Source organism: Miscanthus floridulus, chromosome 17, assembly GCF_019320115.1.
Source record: "Miscanthus floridulus cultivar M001 chromosome 17, ASM1932011v1, whole genome shotgun sequence".
NCBI lineage: Eukaryota > Viridiplantae > Streptophyta > Magnoliopsida > Poales > Poaceae > Miscanthus > Miscanthus floridulus.
In genome coordinates this window covers 20,124,232-20,149,760 of record NC_089596.1, presented here as the reverse complement: position 1 = coordinate 20,149,760, position 25,529 = coordinate 20,124,232, and the positions used below count along the sequence as shown (strand labels likewise).

Below are 25,529 nucleotides of genomic sequence, written 5' to 3'. Positions count from 1 at the left end.
CAAAACAAAGCATGATGTCAAGCTTTGTCGAGGTGCATAGATCTTTGGTTGATAGGCATACTTGTTCTTATTGCCCCACATTGATTCCTTAGGCTTCTAGAAAACCTGTTTCTGCTGGAACACCTTCTTCTTGGGCTTAGTTTAATCAGGAACATAATTGGTAGCCTTTCCATTTTTGTGGAGCGTGACACTGCCGCCCTTCACTATGGCACTGCCGCTGTGTGGCACTGTCACTCTAGGACGCTGCACTACCATGGTCTGTGTAGGCTGATCTGTAACAATTTTGCCATTCCTCTCAAACTGCACACACTCATAGCCATTCACTATCCTTCTTCCATTTGTCTTGGCTCCTTTTGTGTGACCGAGCCCATGCTTGATTGAGGGATGCCTTCCTTGCTTGAATTGTGGCCCTTTTGATTCATCAACCTTCTTGTCATTGGATTGGGTCACACTTATCCACCATTTTCCAATGACTTTATTGAGCCTAGCAATCTCCTTTCTCATAGCTTCCATGTTTGCAAGGTTAGTGGAATAAGCATTCAAGTCAAGATTAAAACATTTTCCATAACCATGACTAGTAGACGGAGTAGAGGTTTCCTTTGCCATAGTGAGATGTGAGTTGCTATCCCAAAGAATGCTATATTGCATCTCAAGTTCTTTATGCTTTTTATCTAAGTCACAATACTTTTTCTTGAGAGCTTTAGTTTCTTTCTTTGTGATAGCATGGTCCTTTTGCTCTTTGGCTAAGGCCTCACACAAGGATTCTACGTCACTTCTCTCTAATGCAAGAGCTTCTTTGCTAGCAATGTAGAGATCCTCTTGTTGGGTAAGAGTCTCTTCTCTAGATTCTAGCTCGGCTTGGACACTCTCTAAATCTCCATTAGCTTAGTGATGAATAATTTGGTCTTTCCATCCAAATTTTTAGTTATCATGTTTATTTCTTCATCACTAGATTCATCACTACTAGAGCTATCACTAATATCACTACTAGAGATATCACTAGGAGGTGGAGGAGATTTGGCCTTTGATTTGGATTTTACCTTCTCACGCTTTGCAATGAGACAAATATGAGGGGAGTAGTAGTCATCATTGGACATGTTGTTGAAGAGCCTAGGTGTAGGGGATGACTTATGAATAGAAATGGTTGCAACTTTTTCATCCTCCTCACTTGTGCTCTCTCTAGTTGAGTCCCATTCATGCCCAATATGAGCCTCTCCCATATACTTTTTGCTCTTTCTATGGTCGGCCTTCTCCTCTTTCTTGTCCTTCTTGTATTTATTGTCCTTGATCTCATATGGACACTTGGCAATGAAGTGATCGGTGCTACCACAATTGTGGTATGTCCTCTTTTTCTTGTTTGGAAAGTTTCTCTTCACTACCTTATAGCCTTGCTACTTTAGCCCCTTGTGAAACCTCTTCATAAAGAGAGCAACATCATCAACCTTCTCATATTGATCATCATCATTTTCACTTTCACTTGAAGATGATGTGGTTTCTACTCTTTCTTGTACTTGCTTGATTGCTTTGGGCTTGCTAGTTGAAGCTTGCTTATTGATCTTTGACTTGCTTGTAGAGCCTTGCTTACTTGATTTGTTGGCCTTGAGAGCTACATCATTGATGTTGATGCCTTCTAGCTTTGCTTGCAATTCACCAAGCTTCTTCCTCTCATTTGCTTCTTCTCTTTGCTGTCAAAGGTCAAGATCCTCTCAAGTACATCATTTGGTGTGAAGTACTCAAACGTCTTTTTATCTCTAATTAGAGTCACTACGGTCTCATTTCTAGGTGAATAAGCCTCCAACATAATCTTGACAACTTTATGATCATCTAGCTCATCACAACCATATCCTCTAATCTTGCCCACCATTGTCATCAACCTATCAAACATCTCTTGTGGCCCTTCTCCATCTAAGATTACAAACCGGTTGAGCTTTGACATCAACAAATCAATTCTTGCCTTTCTCACTTTGTCAACCCCTTCATGTGCTAGGTGCAAAGTGTCCCATATTTGCTTGGCAATATCAACCCCAATCACTATATTGTACTCATCACCATCAAAAGCACTAAGCAACACACTTGTGGCTTGACCATTGAGGTGAATGATTCTCATCTCTTCTAGTGTTGGGTTCTTGGGATCAACCGGTGGCTCAAATCCATTGCAAACAATCTCCCAAATGCCGAGATGAAGACCTATAAGATAGGCTCTCATCAAGTGCTTTCACTTGGCAAAGGTAGTCCCATTAAAATGGGGTAGCTTGCCCACGAGCACCTGGATGAAAGACCTCCGATCATGGTTAGTCATATGTATAGAAGAGTAGTTAAAGGATACGGCGGCATATTTATTGTTGTTGGCTTTACCCTTTCCTCTCTTCTCCTTCTTGTCCCCCTTCGACACTCGGTAGGACTCATTATCATCTCCATCTTTGGAACTACTTGATATGTCACTTGATGATGCATTTGTTGCCTTCTCTTCTTCTTCCTTCTTGTTCCTAGCTTCTCTCCTTCTTCTTCTTGCTTCTCTGATGAGCTTTTTTTCTTCCTTTCTTTGCTTCTTGTCTTCTAACCGCTGCTGCTCCTTCTTCCTCTCTCTTGCTTCTCTTTTGAACTTTCTTGTCTCCTTCCTTCTTCTCTCATTGTCATTGAGAGCTCTTTCGGCATCGGTAGCCTCAAGATGTGGTAGCGTGGTGTTGCTTGTTGTTGATGCGCTCAACTCACTGTTGTTGGTGTCAACATCCACCGGCTTCATGAAACTAGTTCCTCCTCCGGGCTCTATACCTCACGCGGTGAAGCGCACACGAGGTAACCTGCTTTGATACCACTTGTAGGATCTCTAGTTAGCCTAGAGGGGGAGGTGAATAGGCCTATTAAAATAAACACTCAAACTTTCATTAAATTTAACCTGCGACACTACCGCTCTGACCTTACGGCACTGCCGAACCATAACAGCGGCACTGCCACACCTGCAGACAACTTCGAGTCATAGTTCAAAATCAGTGAATGTAAACTTGAATCGGAGAAATTTCTTAGCTTCCTGCAGGTATGAGATTCACAGATCGAGAGCTAGAAGTGGTAGAAATATAACACACAAGTAGATTGACCACATACCCTAGAAATCACCTAAACAACAATATGAAATACAAATGATGTAACTAAAGCACAAGGTGACACGATGATTTAACCCATGGTTTAGCTCGCCACCAAGGCTTGCCTATGTCCACGTTGTTGAGGTTAACCACTAAGGCTTAGAGCTTTGCAACACTTCCTCGTTCTCAAGTTAAGAGACTCAACTCTTGAGATGAGGGGTGAGTTTACTAGCTTCAAGAGGTGGTTACAAACCTCCCGGGGCTGCCACACAAGTTGGCAAGCTCCACGGGCGACGCTCTAGCCGGCTAGGAGTAAAGCTCTAAGAGTAATAAACACAACCATCGGCCAAAACGTGAACCAAGTGCTCTTTTGAGTTAGAGAATCAAATGATCTGCTCTCTAATTGAGTTTGTGACCTTTTTCTCTCAAGGATTGATGGGGAAATCAAGGGAAAATGCTTGGGAGCTCAAGGTCACTAATGGAGGAGAGAGAGAAGGGCACTCTTCTGTTCTTGGACGAGCTGAATGAGTGAGAGAGAAGAGAGACGTTGGGGAGGAAGGGGAAAGATATAAGTACCCCAGCCCCAACGGTTACTTAAGTCACGGCAGTGCCGCGGCTCAAGTGCAACAGTGCCGCACTGCGGTAGTGCCTCTCTCCAAGTGCGGCACTGCCGCACCAGGCAAGATAGCAAGAGTAAGAGTGGCTGTCTTGGCTGAATAACTGAGGATGTATGTATAAGATTGAGCACTTGGTAGCATATGTTAGCTTAAGCATTGTGTCCCCTTTATAGTACGGCTTTTCTTATACTCAAATTCCAAATATAAAAGAATTTAAACCTCCTTTGAGTTTGAAACCATCAACATTTGTAATTGGGGGCTCCTCCATTTCGTGCAACATCCTCGAATATAGATTCCCTGCTTGTCATCTCGATAAATTTCATTAGTTCTCTAATTGCGTGGTCACTATCACCAAAACCCACAATTAGGGCTTGATTGCACTTTCACATCCCCACCGTGCCCGCATCACCCACAGCATCCCGTCCCCATCGCTCCCATGTCCACGGCCTCTATCTTTGCCATCGGCCCATACGCTAGGGAGCCGCAGCAGCCAACCTTCTCAGTATCCACAGGCCTCACCGAGGCGTCTACCATGCCTCTCACTCCCCTGCGGGAGTCCAACCTCTACCTGCTGGCGACCCGCCGTCATCGCTGGAGGTCCCCTTCTCCCGCTTTCTATGGTCGTCCGTCGTGGCAGACCAGCAGCTGTCACGACACTGCTCGGGCATCAACACGACCACCGAGGGCGAGGGCTTGGGCTTCCTCCATGCCTACATCTAGATCTCCTTTTGCAACACCCAGATGAAACAATTACAACATACGTCTGAAACAGATAAAACATTTTGGAATATACACTTGCAACATAGCCATTGCAACATATACAACATCTAGATCTACTTTTATAACACCTAGATGAAACACTTGCAACATACGTCTGAAACAGATGAAATATTTGGGACATACACTTACAATGTAGTCATTGCAACATATGCAACACCCAGATCTACTTTTGCAATACCCAGATAAAATACTTGCAACATATGTCTGAAATAGATGAAATATTTGGAACATATACTTGCAACATACGTGTGAAGCCATTGCAGAATGCAACATCCAGATCTAATTTTGCAACACATAGATGAAACACTTGCAATATATGCGTCTAAAACAAATGAAATATTTAGAACATACACTTTGAAACATACGTGTATAGCCATTGCAACATATGCACCATTTAGATCTATTTTTACAATATCCATATAAAACACATGCAACATACATCTGAAAACACCTGAAACACTCAAAACATATGTTTGCAACATGCGCTTTCAGCGCAACATCACCTTGCTGCTTGGGCGTCAGCGTGTGAAGTTCACCGGTGTAGAGCTCGCCAGCAACACGAAGCTGGGTGACAGTGCACACAGGGCAAGGTGGGCGCGGCACGGCGGACGAGTAGAGGGTGGATGGGATGACCGGTGGGTGCCCGAACACCGAGGGAGCATGGTCGCGGTGGAGCCCAGTCATGGAGCTGTGTGGCGGCGCATAGAGGGTGAGGTGGGGGCAACGCGACGACGGTGATGACATAAAAAGCAAGCGGGATGGCTAGCCGGCACCCAGACGCCTTGGAGAACGCAGGGCAGTCGTGGCACTGTCGCGGCGTTGCGGACTGGACGATCGGATGTGATTGGAGCAAGTGGACGAGTGAATACGAGTGTTGAGCCGTTGGGCATGGTGGCCTATCAACACGAACGTATGCAGGCCGGAGAAGCCAGCTTGCGGACAGATGGACACGCTACAGGAAGCATTTACGAAAAAAGAAGGGAAAGAAAATCAAAAAGGGAAAACATTGTAAATGCGCCCCGGAAGTGGCTGCGCACAGACGTCGCAGACACGCTACAGGAAGCATTTACGAAAAAAAGAAGGGAAAGAAAATCAAAAAGGGAAAACATTGGAAATGCACCCCGGAAGTGGCTGCGCACAGACGCCGCAGAAGATCCTCGGTCCCCCTGACCACAACCATTTCGAGTCTCGAGAGACGAGACCGTTACACCCCCGCCTCGCCTCGCCCCCTCCCCTGCCTTCGGAGCGGACGAACCAGCGAACCGCGCGCCCGCTCATCTCTCCCGTTCTTCCTCCTCCTCCTCCCCCACCGAATCCGTCCACCGAATCCCCCTCACACTCCCATGGATCGCTTGTCGCGGCCGGCGAGCCCGGGCGGCGGCGGGCTGGGGTACGCGTCGCGGCGGGGCCTCTACGTGCAGGCGGCGTCGCATCACCACCAGGCCGGCGGCGGCAGCGCGCAGACATCGCCCGGCGGATCCCCGAAGGAGCTGTCCCCAGTCCACCGCCACGCGCGGGCAGGGTCCCTCGGTGGCGCCGGCGCGGCCTCCACCGCGGGCCGCCGCGCGGGGGTCGGCGCCGGCGCCGGCGCCCGCGCGCAGAACAGCGCCGCGCGCGCCGCCGCCCAGCGTCTCGCGCGGGTCATGGGCGGCGGCGCGGGCGGGGACGCCGGCAGCGGGAGCGACGACGACGACGACTACGAGCTTTCTGGTCCCCCCATCGAGCTCTCCAACACCCCGCGCCGCACCTCCACCCGATCCCCTTCCCCCTCGGTAACCATCGTGTCCATGCGGTGGCATTTGGCTCTGCATGTGATTTTGTAGTGCATACTCTGCAATGCTCCTTGATTCTCAATACGACCTGTGCGATGTGCTAAGTGGTGGCGTGCAATTCTGTGCATTTTAGATAGGCCGTTACCTTGCGGATCAGACGCAGGTGGGCCGGCCGCCGTCGCTGACCAACCGCTACACGGCTGGGAAATCGGTCCCCATGATCCCGTCGATCAAGCGGCCGGCGACCAGCGGTGCGGGGGAGAGGTAAGGACTGTCCTGCTCTCAAGTATTAATTATTGTGCCCCATGCCCCCATGCATGACAGAAGACAGATTTCGTGGTGCAATACGTTAATACATTTTGCGAGCATCTTCACAGTGGGCCTGTGGAGTTTTTCCAGTTATCCAAAAGTTCTGCTATCTCCGTGTTTTTATCTGGATTCCATGTCTGCGCTTGAGGCAGATGATTAGTTTCCCCGTGTTTTTTGGTTGCTAGTTTGCTTTGAGGCTACGACTTATCTTCCAAGCACTATGTTGTGGCATGGTGGATGTGGATCAAAGACTGCGGAGTTGATAGTGGCGACTGACGGTCGGCTGAGTCTGTTCGCCTCACCTCGCTGGAGCTATGGTGGACTTGAGAGAGAGGTAGAGAGGAAGATAGGAAGAATATTTGTTCTCATTGCTGGCTTTGAGGACTAGGAATACATCAGTTTGGTTTATATAACACCGACTGTTCTCCTTCCGAAACACCTATTAGTTTTGCTAAACTAATAAGCCTATATACCTGGATTGCCTAATCCAAATCCAAAGCAAACTCCAAAGTAATAATCACCTAAAATACTGAAGATAACTGAAGTCAAAATTTTAGGCCGCGATAGGCTTCTTGTTGTGCTGGCTTTAGGTCCTGCCATACATAACACACTATCTATGCAGCGTGTTCTAGTTTCCCAGACGCAGAAACTGTGCTAAATAAATATCAAAGCAGTAGAATTGTGTGTAATTCTTCAGCTAGTTATTAGTGATGCTTCAACTTTGATAGTGGAGTAACTTGATGCTAAATTTGAGATGTTGGTGCCATATTACCATGAGCATTGCAACAGAAGTCGCAAATCATGATTCTGCTTATGTGGCATTGCTTGCTTCTGAAACTTACCAAAAGGTCCAATAATATGGTGGATTCAAATGCACCACCACGTTTAATATGAACTAATCATTTGAGCATTTGTAAATAGGATAAGTCTTCATTGGATAACTGAAACTCCAAAACTGGGGTTTTCTGAGACAGCATTTGTCTAGAACGATTAGCAAATAGCAAGCATACCTTTGCAACTTTTTTTTCGAATTCATAGGAAAGCTGTGTATCATTATATTAAGGATAATAGAAGTACAAACCTTTGCAACTGACATGCCACATTACTGAATAACACTCATTGATTGAATTACACTTGACTTAAGACATTTTTTAGAAAATTATTCTATCTATCGGTGTTAGTTATGTAAGTATTTGTTTTTTTGTTTAAAAGAACCTTTTGATACTTGCTGCCTTTGCATTCTTGGTTCTCAATGATCACTTGTTAAGTAATATAGGCTACATCATTCTTAGGAGATCAGTTGATCTTGGAAGCTCATTGAGAGCTCGTCGTACATCTTCTTCTCTTAATGATGAGGTAATTTCTTTCATGAATTCAAGTTTTATATAGAATCTTAATGCTACGATCTGTGTAACATTCTGTTTACTGCTTGCGGGGTTAACCTTCAATATGAGTTATCTCTCCTTCATGCTACAATTCTTGTCTAACCAATGTTATGGACAGTGTCAAAACAGCTGTCAATCATTTACCTAAATTAGTTTTTATCTTAATCTGGAGTGCAGCTGTGGTTCTTAATTTTTTATGTCCATGCTTTGCAGATTAACACACTTCAAGTGGAAAATGAAAGCATGTATGACAAAGTGAGATATCATGATTCTATTTTCTTTTATAGTTTAACATGTTGGAAGCAATCAACCTTGTTTTTATCTTACCTGCATCTTCCCATCTTCAGCTTGCAGAAGAAAGGTCTGATGATGGAGATGCCAAATCCATGCACATGGAGAGAGAGGTCTTTTCTATGATAAAATGCTGACTAAATCTTTGCTTCTGATATTACTTGATTGACTGTCCTATTTTTTAGTTTTTAACTTGACAACTGGATGTATGCTAGTATGATTTGTTTGGATACCATGCGGAAATTTTCATGTTTTGCATTTACCATATTTATTTCCGGACTTCAGGATTCTGATATTGGTGATGCAGTAGAAACAGAGCCAATTTTGATTAGCAGGTATGGCAGTTACTAAAAATACGCTACTTATTGTCGATGCCTGCTTTGTATTTTAAGCCATATTTTCAATTTGGCTCTCAGGAAAGACGCAGCACTAGAACAAAGAAAGGTATGTTCCCATAGAAAGCTTCTCCTGCTCAAAGTTTTGAGGGAGCACTAGAGAGAGAAGTTTGCTTTTGTTTGAGTCACTTTTGATTATTACTGTGTGCACTATACAGTTATTTGTGATCAATTTTTGCATACTAGTTTTGTTCGAACTTGATGCCAGTTTTGCTCTTAGATTGCTATGCGAATTGCTTCGCGAAGGTCCAGCAGTGCAAGCTGTACTGAGATTGCAACCCTTAAGTCAGAAGCAAAGGTGTATTGGATTTTTCCATGAATCTGGTTATCCATTGCTGAACGAATTTTCCAGAGTCATATTTTGCAATCATAAACTTATTTGCAATTTGTGATAGGTTACTAGTAATTTGGTTACATCTGTATCTCGGAGACTGAAAAGTGCTAGATCAGAACTGAGATCTCTTCAGGCAACAGCCAACAGAATGATGCTGTCACAGGAAGAGCTGGTGTGTACGTTGGTTACATAATCACAATATGAGCACTTTTTGTCTGTGGCTTATCATTGTAATATTTCATGAAATTCCTTAATCAGGAGGAGGTGGTGCTAAAGAGATGTTGGCTGGCCCGCTACTGGACATTATGTTCTAAACTTGGTACCAAGATCACTTTTGCACTGTTTGTACTCCTTTACGATGAGGGAGTAATCCCAGTTGCCTAAATAATGTTTCAAATATTATGTGTTCTTGAATTAACATATTGGAACAGCAACTAGTAACCATTGTAATCTGTAACTGCTAGCTCAACCTTAGGACCATGGGCTAGGATGCATAATTATCCAACCCTGTTTGTCCTTTCGTGTTCACACCACACATTTTTTTTGCTACTGTTTAACTTAGTTTGCGTTTAAACACTAGTGCTGTCTGGTTATTCATAAAGTTTGAACTTGTAATCTCTCTTTTGTTCTTTTTCATAATAAATTCACACAATAATTCCCCTAAAAAGATCGATGTCAATTTCCAGTTTTGTATGTTCCATGAAAAAAATGTGTCTTGTCAATAAGCAAACAGACGATTTTTTAATATATAAATTGTTATATAGTGTCTGGTTTTGGCTAATGGTGAGCACCCCCCCCCCCCCCCCAGGGATACATTCTGATATTGCTGAAGAAAAAAAAGAATACTGGTCCTCATTTGCACCGCGTGCACTTGAAGCAGTCCTATCAATTGGGCAAAAGGCAAGAGATGGAACTTTATCAGGTTATCAAAAGCTCTCTTTAATTCTTCTTGTTTTGATATTTTACTTCTATGAAGCTGTTGATACAAGAAATAATATGTGAGAGCGAATAGGTCTCGGGAATTGATTGATAGATTAGTAGCAGTACATGGTACAATATATAGGCAAGGATCAATAGGGTTTATAGAAACACCCAATCAATGGTGATCCTTGCCTTATCAATGTAATCTATCTATCTTAACCCCTAAGGCAGCCAGCCTAACAGGTTAGGCGCCAGGCCCAAGGCCAGCCCATTAGGGCGCCTATTCTAACACGCCCCCGCAGTTGAATCGTCAGCCACTCTGCACGTTTAGACTGGACCTAAACTCCGTGAAAACTGAAGTAGGCAGCCCTTTGGTGAAGATATCTGCATATTGCGAAGAGGTGGGAACATGCAGAACACGAAGATCACCAACGGCGACTCGCTCCCGGACGAAGTGAAGATCGATCTCAATGTGTTGGTGCGTTGATGCTGAACCGGGTTGGAGGTCATGTAGACGGCACTGATGTTGTCACAATACACCAGTGTGGCGCGTCGTAGAGGGGTATGCAGCTCCAAAAGTAGCTGGCGGAGCCAAGTAGCCTCTGCAACTCCGTTGGCCACCGCGCGATACTCGGCTTCAGCACTGGATCTTGACACTGTGTTCTGGCGCTTCGAGGACCAGGAAACAAGGTTGTCGCCAAGGAACACCGCATAGCCTGAGGTGGACTTGCGAGTGTCCGGACAACCAGCCCAGTCAGCGTCGGTGTAGACGACAAGATCAGTCGAAGTAGACGGTCGCAGCAGGAGACCAAGGTGAAGAGTGCCTCGAACGTAGCGAAGAATCCTCTTCAGGGCAGCAAGGTGAGGCTCACGAGGATCATGCATGTGGAGGCAGACCTGCTGAACTGCATATGCAATGTCTGGGCGGGTGAACGTCAGGTACTGGAGAGCTCCGGCAAGGCTGCGGAAGTCTGTAGCATCAGACACAGGGGCCCCATCAGCCGCAGCAACCTTCGGATTGGTGTCAACTGGAGTGGAGCACGGCTTGCACTCTGTCATCCCTGCACGTTCCAGAATGTCCAGCATATATTGTCGCTGTGAGAGGAGGCCATCACCACTTCGCTGAACCTGCATACCAAGGAAGTGATGCAATGCAGGGCGGCTGGTAGAGGAGCAGCTAGCGGTCGGGGTCGACGCGTGTAGTGGTACGTGAAGGCCCGATCCGATCGGAGAGATGGGAACCCGGGCGGGGGTCCTGCGCCTGCATGCAGGGCAGGCGGGATGTAGAGCGGGGAGGCCTCTCCAGGCGTGTTGGGCAACGCCGTGGCCGCGTGTGGCGCGGGAGAGGTGGTCCTGTTGGCCGCGCGTGGCGCGGTAGGTGTCCCCGACGCCCGCAGCGCTGGTGGAATGTAGAGCGCGGGCGCCGGTGGATCATCAGCATCATCAGCAGGCAGGGGTGCCCCAGGCACAGTCGCAGTGGGACAGGCAGGGGCGCTGGAGACATCAGCGGTGCTGGGTGGTGTTCCTGCAGACAAAAACTTGTGCATCGGTCCAATAGGAGGGAGCACAGGGTCAGTAGTATCGTCATCGAGGAACTGTAGGTCCGCTGGAGCACTAGGACCATGGCGCTCAGCAAAGGGAAAGGCTGTTTTCATTGAAGATGACGTGCTAGGAGACGACTCTATTGGAGGAGAGGTCAAGGCAGCGGTACCCTTTGTGATGAGCGGAATAGCCTAGGAAGACACACAGGACAGACCTAGGGGCGAGTTTGTGGGGTGCAGTAGCCGACATGTTTGGATAACATTTGCAACCGAAGACTCGTAGATGATCATATGCTGGTGGCTTGCCAAACAGGGCAAGGTGCGGCGTGGAAAACTGTAGAGTCTTGGTAGGCAGTATGTTGAGCAGAACAATGGCTATAGAGAGGGCCTCTACCTAGTAGGACGGAGGCATGGACGCCTGAAAGAGCAGTGAGCGAACAATATTATTGATGGAGCGAATAATGCGTTCAGCTTTACCGTTTTGAGACGATGTGTAGGGACAGGACATGCGAAGGTGGATGCCCTGAGCGAGGAAAAACTGACGGGAGCTAGAGTTGTCAAACTCTTTCCCGTTGTCGCACTGAACAGCCTTGACCCGGGCGCCAAACTGGGTGGAGGCGTGAGCGATGAAGTGAGCAAGCGTGCTGAAAGTGTCAGATTTAAGCCGCAAAGGAAACGTCCACAAATAATGAGTGCAATCATCAAGTATGACCAGGTAGTATTTATAACCAGAAATGCTGACAACTGGAGAGGTCCATAAATCACAATGTATAAGATCAAACTTGTTAGACATACGAGAGGTGGACTCATGAAAGGGCAAACGAACATGACGCCCTAACTGACAAGCATGACATAACTCTGAGCAATCTTGAATATGACAGGAGACACTAGACGCGAGCTTCGACAACGCCTCATGACCGGGGTGGCCAAGACGCCGATGCCACAGCGGGGAGGAAGCCTGGGCGACAAGGGAGTGTGCTAGGGGTAGGCGCAGAGGGTATAGCGGCCCAGAGCTATTGCACCTGACGATCTCGGTCCGAGATGGAAGAACCTTCACAGAACAACCAGCGGGGTCAAACTCAACAGAACAATTATTGTCGGTAGTAAATTGGCGAACAGAGATAAGATTCTTAATAATTTGTGGCGACACAAGGACATTATTAAGACGTAAATTACGAGACAACTTTGTAGAGCTAGTGGCAGTGACAGGAAGAAGAGAGCCATTACCGACAACAATGGATGAAGGAGTAGGGTACCGTGAGAGAAGAACATGTGAAAGAGAGGAGGACTGAGATGTCATATGTGAAGTAGCACCTGAGTCGAAGTATCACTCGTTGGACGTAGGAGGGGTCAGCGACGTTGTGCTGAAGGCGGAGACGAGGGCCGTCGGGTCCCAAGAGGGGAGGCCGGCCACCAGGTTGTAATACCCGGGGGCGACCCACTGTCCAGTGCCATCAGGAGCAGGGAGGGTAGTGGCCTGCTGGTGGGCAGGAAGGGCGTGCTGCTGTTGGGCGAGGAAGGCCTGCTGCTGCGCGTGTTGTTGTGCCTGCTGTTGTGCCTGCTGCTGCGCCTGCAAGTGAGGAGGCACTGGGATGGGTGCCAGCAGTGGACGAGGTCCCCCTGGCCACATCTGAATGGTCCCGGTCTAGGGGTTGTAGACGCTGGGCCATGGCCGCCCGCCGGTCGGCTGCTGCTTGCTGTTGTTGTGCGCCACCTGCGCCACCAGTGGGGCGTGACCCCTGTCCAAGAGGGCCACCGCCGCTGTTGCCTTTGCCGCCACCGCCGCGCTTGCTGCGACGGTTGTTAGGCGGCTTGGAGTTCCCACCAGCGCCCGTGCCGGAGGACGCAGGGGCAGGGCTGGGAGTTGTGGAGGCGGCGAGCGCAGTGGCAGGTGCGTCCTTACGGGTCTCCATGGTGAGTTCCTCAAGGATGAGGTCGTCACGAGCCTCTAGGAAGGTGGGGAACGGTCGAGCGCGACGAAGGAGCGTCCCAACGTGGTTGAAGCGCTCGTTGAGGCCGCGGATCACGTTGAGGACGAGCGTGCGGTCGGTGACGACCTCGCCAAGGGCCGTGAAATCATCGGCCATCTTTTTCAGCTTACGGCAATAATCGGTGACGGAGAGGTCGCCCTGGACGAAAGTTGCGAAACCACGTCTCGAGGTGGATGGAGCGAGCCTCGCGGTTGCCAAGGAACTACGACTCGACGGCGAGCCAGGCATGCCGAGCGGTGGAGCCCTGGGCGGAGATGATCTCGCCAAGGTCGTCGGTGAGCGTGGCGACGATCCAGGACTTGACGACGCAGTCCATCCGGGCCCAATCAGGAGGAATTGGGGCTGGAGGTTCCTCTCGAACGTGATCCTAGAGGGAGAACTTGCCGAGGATGAGAAGAAACTGATCATGCCAGCGGTTGAAGTTACCGGAATCGACGTCGAGGATGGTGGTGACGTGGTTCCGGATGTTGCTGACCGCAACAGCCTGAGCATGGAGCTGCAGAAGGGCAGCGGCCTCGTGATGCAGCATGGCAGCCCGAAGATCGGGTGGCGGCGCTGAAGTGCCTCCAGGTGTGGTGCCAGAGGGTTTCGGAGCAACGGCAGCGGCAGCGCGCGCCAGTGCCTCGCTAGCGCGCTGGGCGGCGGCGTCGCGATCCTTAGTCGCGGCTGTGGCCTCGTCCTCGGCCTGTAGGGCGCGTGCTAGGGCAGCATCACGCGCAGCCTGACGCTCGCGCTCGAGACGCTGAGCAGCGGCGGCAGCCTCGTTGGCCGTTCTCCGCGGCGAGGCGTTGGGCGACGGCGTCTGCCTGGATGGTGGCAGAGGAGGCGTCCAGATCTTCCCCAGCCCTGGGGGTTGCTGGAGGGGTGGAGGGCATGGTGGCGCAGCACGGTGGGTACCGGCACGCGAAGGGGCGCAGCGCGGGCGAGGGGTCCGGCGCGCGTTGGAGTGGGCAGCGGAAGAGGAGACCTAAACCTAGGCGGCTGATACCATGAGAGCGAATTGGTCTCGGGAATTGATTGATAGATTAGCAGCAGTACAGGGTACAATATATAGGCAAGGATCAATAGGGTTTATAGAAACACCCAATCAACGGTGATCCTTGCCTTATCAATGTAATCTATCTATCTTAACCCCTAAGGCAGCCAGCCTAACAGGCTAGGCGCCAGGCCCAAGGCCAGCCCATTAGGGCGCCTATTCTAACAATATGCTCCACTTACTATGCAAGTACTTCATTATCTCTATTGGCTAATCATGGAGATGTGACCCAGATTCCCCACAGGTCATGACACAGTTTGACAAGTAACAAATGAAAAACCTTCAGTAGTATTCTTATTCTATGCAGTGATTTGATTGTAACAAAATGAAACAACGTGGCCAATTTCTACATGCTAGAAATTTGGAAACTTCAATTGAGTTGCTCAGATTTGACTCTCTATTCTCATCTTCTGGCTGTAAAATAGGATTTATTTGCACTTTACATTTGTACTGTGCAGTGTAAAAGGAGCCTTTTGCTATGTGTACTAAAAAAATCTCATCTGAAGGGCTAATGTTAGTAGTTTTACTGCTTTTAAAATAGTCTCGGATGATGAAGGATTACTAAGTGTATCAGATTTCATGCATGACCTTAGTCACATAACCCTGTTCTTTTCTCATAGTTCATGTGGTGACAGATAATGCTGACATGGAGAGCAGAAGCAAAATGTCTGATGTAAACGATATATCTAGTGATGGCAATATTGAGACCATGCTTTCAGTTGAGAAAGGATTGCGTGAATTGGCTTCACTCAAGGTTTTTCTCAAACTTGAATTGTGTGTATGGGACATATATGCTACTTCAAAGTTTCAATTGCATGTCAGCATGATCAATTTAACTCAGAGACATGATTCACACTGTTTAAAATCCGCTTTGCGTGTATTAATTGATGTACATGATTTCCTAGAATGTGAAACCTATTGCCTGCCACGTCTCATACAGTTCTATTCCTAGTTAATTGTTCAGAATATTTTGGATTTTGCTGTGCCACATCAGGTGATATGGAAAAGTGGATTATCCAACTTCAGAATCCTACTGCTACTAGAGTGACTGGTCCATCTCTGTGAAGTATATAGCAAATGCAACATATATGAGATTGAGTTAGCTTTTGTTTATTCTCAGAAAAATGGCATTACTATATTTCTGCTTTTATTCATAGGGCGTACCCAGTGCAGAGAGCTCCCGCTCTGTGCGGGGTCTGGGGAAGGGTGTCAGTGGCAAGCCTTACCCTCGCCTGTGCAATGCGAGGAGACCGCGACTCGTATGCTTTTATTCATAGTGCTGTAATAATAACTTCATATTTCCTTTGAAGGTAGAGGATGCAATCATGCTTACTTTGGCTGAAAATCGACATATCAAACCTCTCTCAGGTGGCTTTTCGAAAATGTACTCATTTCTTATACTTTCGTCTTACTAATATTTTATGTACAATATTTCCCAGGACCACCAATAGATAGCCATAACTGGTTCTTTTCGTTAACGAAGATAAACCATAAAAGTAATGATCTTGATTTCTCTTATTCACTATAACAAGAACATAGTAGGGAATAGATCTTAACTCATTGTGATGATGATAATATTTGCATGTGTAGCATGTAGCTTAACTTGCACAATGTTGAGCCACTTCCGAGAAATATTATGCATAATTCGCCTGTAAAAAGTGTTATTGTATGAATTAATGTCATTGGATGAATAATTTTACCTTTTGATAAGGATTGAACTTCCATTACAGGCCAAGCTTCTGAGGGTCGGAGCCCTTCTGAGTCATTAGGTTAGTTGCTCTGTCAGTACTTTTGTATCCATGACCTTTGACGAACACAATGTCAATTCACTTTCCTAATTATGTGTCTGACATATTTCCTGGTCCTAGAGTTAAGTGCGGAAGAGCGAGAAGATGTACGCTTCAAGCAGGTAACAGATTATGTTATGTTACTCAAATTTTATTTCGCTCTGGCCAGCATTAATATTCTTTTTTGTTCCATTGTTAATAATATAGAATGAAATACACTAACAAACGATAAACTTATTCTATGGTATCATCAAGATAACTAAACTCTTAAATACCTTGTCACTCTAGGTCCAAATCAGCATGTGTTTGTTTATGTGGTACTCTTGGCTAAGAGAGATGTCCGTCTAATCACATGCTGATAGGGGGATTTGAACCTTGAGTGGCACAGACTGTGATCTGCAATATTAAGAGTTTAGGGACATGAATGACACCATGGTACAAGTTTAAGGATTGCTAGTGCAGTTTATATATAATCATGAACCTAATCTCCTAATTCCATATTAGTGTCCATTACGTGCTTAACAAACTTGACTAAGTTAGTAAAGAGAAATATAAAATAAATATTATGTGAAAACACTTCATGGCTTTGCTTTTCGTTATCTGGTAAGCTTCATGTTTAGTGTCCTCTTATTTTGATTTCCAACACACTACAGGCATGCTTGACCTATTTCTGGAGGCGGGCCAAAAATCACAACGTAGAAGAAGATATAGCTTATGAGCGACTACATTTTTGGATAGAACAAAGCAATCACCCAGTTACTACAAGCGATGTAATAGAAGGTAGGTTATTTCATCCATTCCCATAGTTTTTTTTTCTCGAAATCAATTATTTTAGTTTAATGCAGGTTTTCTCCACCTGAACCTTGCTAAATTTAAATTTTGAAGTCACAATGAATTCATTGTGATTGATTTTTCCCATAATCATGTATAAAAACATAGAGGAATTGGCAAGCTGAATTTCAAGCTTGACGTCAGTGAGATCATTATTGATTATCCTTTTCTTTTCCTGCAAACATGTAAAAAGTTGAGCGAGGACTCCACGAGCTGAAGAAGCTGGGAATCGAGTCTCAGCTGTGGGATGCGACGAGGAGAGCTCTCGATGATGATTTAAGCAACCACGGGAGTCCAACTGGATCTGAAGCTTAGCAAACAAAGTTAGCAAATGCATAATATCCAAGGCTCTATTGCCGATTTTGTGCCGTCAGAGGCCCTAGAGCCCTCCTGATATACTTTTCGTGCTGTTATTAATGGCCATTTGCTTGGTATCTTCCTGTAAAATATTGAACTTTCATCAAAATCTCCAGTAATCCTTTCTTTTGAGTTCTATTTTCTGTTAAATGCTAGTTTATTCGTGAAAGCAAAAGGGGTTAATCATGGAGTCATCGGATGCTTTGCTCTCCGTCAGGTAACTCTACTGCAACAAAAATATGCATTGCTAGATTTCCTTTTTCCTTTAGCAATGGTGGTGGTCTATTCCTTTTAGGAGCAAAAAGCGTACCAAAGCAGCTTCCAGGGTTATTAAGCGCAGCAATGATCGGAGCCTTGTATCACACACTGAGGAGTGACGATCCAGCAGCTGCATTCCCCATCCTGCGAGCCATGTCCACGGAGACGCCGTCGCCGGCAAGCCAGCGGCGACGGCAGTGCGCGGCAGCAGTGGCAGCCGCGGCCGCGGCTTGCCTCGCGCCTCTGGTCGTGTTCCTGGCGGTGCTCGTCCTCGTGCCGTCCCTTATCCCGCGGCTGCTCCTCCGGCCGCACCACGTCGTCCCCTACGTCGCGTCCGGCGAGCTCCGCGCCCTGGCCTTCGACGCCGCGGCCTCAGCCGTCACGTACAACCTCTCCGCCGTGCTGCGGTTCGACGGCCCGCCGAACCTGTACGCGCGCCGGTACACGGGGATCAGGGCCGCGCCGTTCTACGCCGGGCAGGAGCTCGGTGCCGCCGTGGCGCTGCCGGGGTTCACGCAGCGCAGCGGTGGAGGCAACGCGCTGCCGGTAGCGTGGGCCGGCGTGCAACGCGTGCCGCCTGGCCGGCGCGCTCGCGCCGTGGCCGCGGCGCTCGCTCGGGAGCGTGCCGAGGAGTGGATCAGCGTCAAGGTCGCCGTGCGCGCCGCGCAGGACGGCGCGGAGAGCGACTTCGCGTGCGTGCTGAGCTTTCCGGTGCCTCACAAGCGCGACGGTGGTGGCGCTGGCAATGGCGCCGCCCCAGGGGTGTTCGATGGCGGCAGTTGCATCGACGCCATACGCACCGAGTTCTAGACGCCACGCCACGAAAACGCATGCTCCACGATGTTTGACTACGGTTCATCCGAGTCCTCCATGTTGTTGTACAATGCTGTGCATGTGCTTCGATTGCCAAGATTAGTTTTGATCATCTTTAATTCAGATTTGTCTTGTCAAAAAAAATCAGATTTGGATTTTTTTGTTATCCTAATCTTGAGTTCTTAACGGAAGGACGCCTGATTCATCCTGAAATTGTTTTACCAAAACACTGTAACTGCCACTTAGGTGTCAGGATCATGAACTCTATTGGAAGCACATCCTATCATTCTTCCAACATGGAAGGCGGTTTCATTGCAAAACAGTTGTAAGCTATAAAACTTGATAGAGCAAACGTGGGTTTCTTCATCTATCGTCAGTTCGTCACCCAACAAATCATTACGTTACAGCATTCAAACAAGGCAAACGCCAGAAGCAGAACTGAGCATTGGTAGCACGACTATTTGCTTCTCTTGACAGCACGCCTTCCCTGTCCCTTCTTTGGCGGTCCCTTGCCACGACGCTTCAGCATTTCCAGCTTAGCCAGACGCCTGCGGAAAGTAGACATGTCCCAGTAAGATAAATGCTCATAGGTCATAGCAATGAGAAAGTTCTATCAGACAATATTACTGAGTACTCTGTAACTTGTGCATTTTGTCTGCTTCTTGAACTCATGATAATGTGGGCAGAAAGAACAGAAAACAACAGGCTATGTTCAATGCTGCAGTTCAGAATGAGAAACACTAATATCTATCATGCTTGATTCACACTTGCTCTATGTTTTTCTTAAGTATCTTTCAGCTAGCATGCTCCTTTTTTTTGCATCTCATTACCAAATCTGCAATACTTTTACTGTATTCCAAGGGTGAATACTAAAAGTCTAAAACCAAAGACATGTAACTATACATAAACAACATCACAAACTCCATTTTGGTCCTCGCAGTAGAACTAAGGTTTGATAAGCAGTCTTGAACTCCTATGCCAGTGGAATCTGCAATACCTTTACTATCTTACAAGGGTGAATACTAAACCCAAAGACTTGTATACTTATAAAGAATAAAATAATGACTTCTGGCTTTCTAAAGATGCAAGGCAATCCACAAGTTCCTCACGTAGTTCTCGCTGCTGAACTAAGGTTCGATAAGCAGTCTTGAACTCCTATGCTAAACAGCACAGCACAAACCTGATGCAACCCTAATGCCATTAACAAAACACATCTGGGAGTTCGCACCATTTTCATGATTTCAACTCAAACCCAGGAAAGAAGAATCAAATTATGATTTTTTATGGTTTCAACTGAAACCCAGAAAACAAAAAGAGAGGGTCAAGTAGTCACACTGATTCTTGCATATTTTTCACACATTTTTCAACTGTCAGCATTACCTCAGAAAAATTACAAAAATAAATAAATAAATTATAGATGGGTCTGTGCCAACCAGTTTTCCATTCCTAGATACTAAGTGGAAATATGCCCATGTGCATGAACCTTGCGATAAACCGAAAGAGAACTAAGTTCAACATGGTCAAAGAGTGAATGATCAGATTTACTGTAGTGCAAATCATCTCAATACAGATATTCCAGACAATATCTCACATTTCTCAACCAATATTAAGTTGTGCTAGAGGACCCCTTATCAAACAATAGATGCATTCTTGGGACAGAAAAACAGCCAACATATCCTATGGTGACACCAAATCCAGATATCAGAGCACCAGACTAGCTGGAGAAGGCAAATTAGTGACATAGTTCCGTACTTTACTTGGTGATTGCTAGACTACCCTCTGACAAAAACCAAAGTTCAAAAAGGCGACGCCTTAGGCGCGCCTAGGCGCGACTAATCGGGAGGCGACGGGCTTTGCCTGGCCTACGGGGATAGGCGGACCCCTAGGCGGGCGCAGCGCCTCGGCGGCGCGCAGGCGCTCTAGGCGGCGTGGAGGCGGACGCCTCAGGCGAGCACGCGAAATTTTCCGCCCCCGCGGAAGCGCGTGCGCAGCTGGCTTCAGGCGTGGGAAAAGAAGCCTCGCGCGGAAAGGATAAGAGGGAGAAGGGGGGAAAAGGACGCACGCCTGCTTGCTTCGTGCTTCTCCCGCTCTCAGACGGCCACTGCAGCTCACCCGCCTCCGCCTACGACCCCTCCGGGAAACTGCTCCCAACGGCCGTGCTCCTCCCTTCCGGCGCGGGGCAGGTAGATCCGCAGGTTGCGCTCTTCCCCGTCTGGAAGCTCCTCCCCGTGGCCCGTCCCTAAGCTCCTCCCAGCCTGGAAGCGCCTCCCCGCCGATCGCACTGCTCCCCGCCTGGAAGCTCCTCCCCACCGGTATCGTCTTCCCGTCGGCGCACCCCTCACGCAGGCGCATCCCTCCCCGACGGTGTCCTCCGGTCCTCCCTAAGCGGCAGCCCCAAGGTCAGTCCCCTCCCCTGCTCGCTGCTCCCCTCCCCTCCCCTGCTCCTCTCCCCTGCTCTGAAGCTGAATACTCTGGATGCCTGAATGCTCTGAATGACTACTGTGAATGCCTGAATGTTAGAGAGCCTGATCTGTGCTTTGGATCTGAATGTATGCCTAGCGAACACTGAGGGAGCGAATCTCCTGAGAAGGAATTCAGATGATGTGGAATGGGAATATGGGGTTCTTGTTGATGCTAACAACAAGGGCAAGGTGAAGTGCAAACTCTGTGACAAGGTGATGCAAGGAGGGATTTACAATAAATTTGATTACAACATGGTTGTTTGCTGTTTTCATCTAACAATAAATGGCTACTAACTAATAGAGGTGTTTTTCATTTATTTCAGCATCATGGTGGCGGCTGTATGGAACTGAAACACCAGCTTTACAGAAGATGGCTACAAGGATCCTATCTTTGACATCAAGCTCTTCTGGTTGTGAAAGAAATTGGAGCGGGTTTGAAGGGGTTAGTACCTGTCTACCTGAAAATTGCAGCAGCATTACAATTAAATTGCAGACCTGAAAATGCTCTTATTTTAAATTTATAGGTACACACTAAGAAGAGAAATAGGCTTACTACAGCCCGCCTGAACAAATTGGTCTATATTCAATTCAACTCCAAGCTGATTAATAAGAAAGAAAAGATCAAGTCAAAGAAGATCAGTGATGCTCTCTTGTCTAATGATACAACTGAAGCTCAAGGTTTTCTGCATGAGAATGGAGATGATTGTGCATTAGTTGTCTATAGAGATGAGGAAGATGAGATGGAAGGTACAGGGATACCTTGGTCTGTTATTGGAGATGCAGTGGGAGCAAAAGAACAACTTGAGCTCTCAGAAGCACGGATACGGCAGGGTAGGGTCGTATCCCGTATCGGATACGTATCCGATACGGATACGCCTGGGATACGGCCGGGATACGTATCCACGGTGTATCCGCGTATCCTAGCTTATATGGGCTGGAAACTAAGGATTGGATACGTTTCGGCGCAGTGGATACGGCCCAGCCGGCCCATTATCTTACCAGCAAGCCACCGTTGCCCTACTCCCGTCTCAGTCCGCACGCAGATGCAGACGCAGCCGCCTCCGCCTCCGCCCTCCTGCACGCAGCGACCTCCACTCCGGCCGCCGCGAGCCGCGCTGCAGGCTGCGCACGACGACCTCCGCCCTGGCCGCCGCGAGCCGCGCTGCAGGCTGCGCACACGACCTCCACCCCGACCGTCGCGAGCTGCGGCGCAGGACGACCTCCGCCCCGGCCACCGCGAGCCGTGCTGTAGGCTGCGCACACGACCTCCGCTCCGACCGTCACGAGCTGCGGCGCAGGCGAGCTCCGCCGCGGGCTGCGCACAGGCAAGGTCTGCCCCGGCCACCGCGAGCCACACGGGCGAGCTCAGCCCCGCCTGCCGCAAGCCGCGCAGGCGATCTCCACCCCGGCCACCGCCTGCGTTCCAGGAGAAGACCGTGCGGGCAAGGATCCCCCTGCTGAGGTGAGTTCCTATCCCTCCCCAATCCAATTTATAGCTGAGCCAGTGCGTCATGCCCTCCCTGGTTACTGATTAGAGCCTTTTTTATTTTGTCCAATGTTCATTGTCCAGTATGGCATCTCCAAATTTGAGTAGTGCAGGTAGTGGTAGTGCTACTGGTAGTGGTAGTGTGGGATCTGGGTCCAGAGAAACAACTGATATCAAGGCTCCGCTGTGGGATCATGTTTGCTACTACCTTTTATTAATTTCTTAAATTAGAACCTGCTATTATGTTATTCTGAGTGTAATAGACCTTAAATGTCTCTATGTTGAACTTGAACATCTATTTTGCAATTTAATATGCATTGTTATCTATTTATTAATAAAATAGTTAAAACGTATCCGCGTATCGGGTTGTTTAAGAAATTGCCGTATCCGCGTATCCGTATCCTTCCGATACCGATACGCGTATCCGTATCCGTGCTGCATAGCTTGAGCTGTGTAGAAGTGCAAGAGTGAGACAGCTTTATGAAGGAGAAGAATTTGACTCCGAAGAAGAACAGTTTGATGAAGATGGGGATGATTATGTGGAACCCTATTGAAGAAGAAAGATGATATGGTAGTGGGGCCTTTTTATCATGTCATGGTTTATCTTTTATGATGCATTCATGTATGTCTGAAACTTATGAACTGCTGCTGTGTGACTGTGTTTTTCTTCTTTTGTGAGAACTATGTGGTCTCTGAACAAGACCTTTATTTATAAATTGTGTTGTGCACTTGTATTGGTGTCCTGTCCACTTGTTTGTGCTTTAAAATTTGTAATTACTAGCTGCTGATATGGTCTGTTCATGGATGGGAGATGGCTGAAATCATTTAGATAAGTGTCAACTTGCTATTTTCTTTTTTTTATGAACTGCTTGCTGTCTATTGAGTATTTACAAGCTGTCAATCCTTGCTGTAGGAACTAGGAACAAGTTGTCTATTGATTATTGAGCCTAAGCCAGTAAGCCACTAAGGTATGTCTACTGCCCTCTCTTTTATATATTGTATTCAGCTACTCTATACTTCTATTTAACTAATTTATTCAGTAAGCCACTAAGGTGTGCTAAATTGGCAAAACGCCTAGAAAAACGAATTGAAGCGCCTAGACTGGCCTAGGCTAGCCTAGGCGCTAGGCTATGGGTCAGCGCCTTCTTGAACTTTGACAAAAAACAAATGCATTTGTGCCACAACACAATCAGCAGAATCTGCTACCCAGCTTGCTGCTGCCAACTTATCATCCAGCATCACTAGCTCCCTATCAACAAAATTCACCCTAGCCTGTTTGCTATCAGAATTTAATATGAACAGCCATGCAATTGAGGGCGTTCATTTGCTTCACAATAACACAACACAACATCGTGCCAGATCAACATCAAGTCATCAACAACCACCGAAGATTAATGAAAATGAATTGGACAGCCACCAGAGGTGCCAGAGATACTAATTGATCTAAACCTCCAGCGAAAATATACATCGAAGGTGAAAGCACCGTATTCCCATACCTAGAAACACCATGCTGGAATGGCACTACGGCATCCGGGTTGCAACAACTAAGAAGTAACGACTAGTACATCAAGTCGGTGAGCCCATCAATTTGCGTCGGTAGTTGAAGCCAACAGATGCATCCCCGGGCGTCAGCGAGATGACACACTGCTTCGGAGGCATATCAACGAACACACACCGAGCACGAACAACCAACGGGCAACAGCACAGGGATTACGTAGCAAAGCAAGCGAGACATGCGAATCACTACAAGCCCAATCCCCCAGCGGAGGCCGAGGAGGGGGAGGAGGAGGATGTGAGCACTTACTCCTTCTCCTCGCGCGCCATGACGAGCGGGTCGTCGCGCTTGATGTCGTAGGGGTACCACTGCGCTACCTGATCGCCGACCATCTTCTTCCGCAGGAGCTTCGTCGCCGCGCGCTTCCCCGTCGGGTTCAGCGCGTGGCCGAAGATGGACGCCCGCACCTCCGCGGCCCCCGCCGTCGCCGCCGCCGCCAGCAGCCGGCCCGCCGCCGCGCTCATTTCTCCCCCGTCCTCCCTCGGAGTCCCTCTCGGCAGTGGTGGATGGATGGCTCGTGATCTGACGGACCGACGGCCCAGATCGCCCTGCATTGTGGTGGTTCGGTGGGCTCTGAGTATTGGGCTGGGCCGGGAGGGTAACAGGGTGGTAAGCTCGGCCGGGACGAATGGACGATATGTCTTGATGGGCTATCATCCTTTTCCTCTTTTTTTTTCTGTATCTCGCACGAGAGTGAATAAATTTTCAGAGAATCCACGAGAACGGTCTTTTTACAGTTTCCTGCTGAATACATGTTTCTTTCTGTTAAGGGCCTGCTTAGTTGCACTTCATTTTGCAAATTTTTTCAAGATTTCCTCTCACATCAAATCTTTGGACGTATACATGAAGCATTAAATATAAATAAAAAATAAAACTAATTACACAGTTTAGACGAAATTCACGAGACGAATCTTTTAAGCCTAATTAGACTATGATTGGACACTAATTGCCAAATAACAACGAAAGTGCTACAGTACCATTTCGCTAAAAATTTTGCAAACTAAACAAGGCCTAAGAATCAGATCCATGTTTTTACAGTATAGCATAGTGTCTCCGGCTGCGCCCTTCGCCGACTGATCCGATGAACGTACTTAGAGACTGTTCGGAACTGGCTTGTTCGTTACTTCGTGAGAAAGTACTGCTGGCTATTTTGTGTGAGAGAAAAATAATGTTCTTGTCTGAAAACACTGTTCACGTGAACAGTGTCCACGTGAGAGGGCTGGCCAGCACTAGCCAGCCAGCCGCTCTAGCCGAACAGGCTGTTAAAACTTGAATTCAAGCTCCATTTAAATTTTGAAGTTTGATCTTGTCCAATTTAATTTCTTTGAAATCCACGATTTATTGTATATCTGTTGTTAGAAATTTAGATATTTTTATGTTAAAATTAATCCAGAAAAATAATAACAAATTTATGATGACAAATATGTGCACGTTTGTGATTTTACTACTCCTCATATTAGTAGCAAATATGTTCATAAACAACATGCTGATTATAGCGAAAATGAGATTAAATTTAACCAATTTGAAA

The 25,529-nt window shown here is 47.4% G+C and overlaps 3 protein-coding genes across 4 annotated transcripts; 2 read left to right on the top strand and 1 right to left on the bottom strand.

Moving 5' to 3' along the window:
• The first annotated feature begins 5,684 nt into the window (after window positions 1–5,684).
• Window positions 5,685–17,562, top strand: LOC136517769 (coiled-coil domain-containing protein SCD2-like). Of its 2 annotated transcripts, XM_066511411.1 has the most exons (17): window positions 5,685–6,249; window positions 6,383–6,513; window positions 7,851–7,914; window positions 8,157–8,198; window positions 8,291–8,347; window positions 8,520–8,569; window positions 8,651–8,678; window positions 8,850–8,927; window positions 9,025–9,135; window positions 9,222–9,282; window positions 9,772–9,885; window positions 15,088–15,206; window positions 15,763–15,820; window positions 16,183–16,221; window positions 16,321–16,361; window positions 16,893–17,019; window positions 17,264–17,562. In XM_066511411.1, the coding sequence occupies exons 1-17, from the start codon at window positions 5,821–5,823 to the stop codon at window positions 17,383–17,385; spliced, it is 1,671 nt and encodes a 556-aa protein (XP_066367508.1). In that variant the 5' UTR covers window positions 5,685–5,820; the 3' UTR covers window positions 17,386–17,562. The 2 variants fall into 2 exon arrangements, 1 of the variants encoding a protein (XP_066367508.1); XR_010774339.1 differs by lacking the exon at window positions 17,264–17,562 and having other exon boundaries at window positions 15,763–15,836; window positions 16,893–16,987.
• LOC136517770 (uncharacterized) lies at window positions 17,514–18,581 on the top strand. The gene is made up of 2 exons (XM_066511412.1): window positions 17,514–17,644; window positions 17,723–18,581. The coding sequence occupies exons 1-2, from the start codon at window positions 17,626–17,628 to the stop codon at window positions 18,493–18,495; spliced, it is 792 nt and encodes a 263-aa protein (XP_066367509.1). The 5' UTR covers window positions 17,514–17,625; the 3' UTR covers window positions 18,496–18,581.
• A 224-nt stretch (window positions 18,582–18,805) lies between these two features.
• Window positions 18,806–24,515, bottom strand: LOC136518319 (small ribosomal subunit protein mS33-like). Its single transcript, XM_066511970.1, has 2 exons — window positions 24,251–24,515; window positions 18,806–19,046 (listed from the first exon to the last, which is right to left on the bottom strand). The coding sequence occupies exons 1-2, from the start codon at window positions 24,463–24,465 to the stop codon at window positions 18,956–18,958; spliced, it is 306 nt and encodes a 101-aa protein (XP_066368067.1). The 5' UTR covers window positions 24,466–24,515; the 3' UTR covers window positions 18,806–18,955.
• Between the last annotated feature and the right edge of the window lie 1,014 nt (window positions 24,516–25,529).

Bases quoted from the DNA above. Each gene is read 5' to 3' on its own strand.
- LOC136518319 (XM_066511970.1), bottom strand. From the start codon at position 24,465: ATGAGCGCGGCGGCGGGCCGGCTGCTGGCGGCGGCGGCGACGGCGGGG. The intron at 19,047-24,250 runs GTAAGTGCTCAC...TACTTTCCGCAG, and splicing joins ATGGCGCGCGAGGAGAAGGA to GCGTCTGGCTAAGCTGGAAA.
- LOC136517769 (XM_066511411.1), top strand. From the start codon at position 5,821: ATGGATCGCTTGTCGCGGCCGGCGAGCCCGGGCGGCGGCGGGCTGGGG. The intron at 8,348-8,519 runs GTCTTTTCTATG...TCCGGACTTCAG, and splicing joins CCATGCACATGGAGAGAGAG to GATTCTGATATTGGTGATGC. The intron at 16,222-16,320 runs GTTAGTTGCTCT...TCCTGGTCCTAG, and splicing joins GAGCCCTTCTGAGTCATTAG to AGTTAAGTGCGGAAGAGCGA.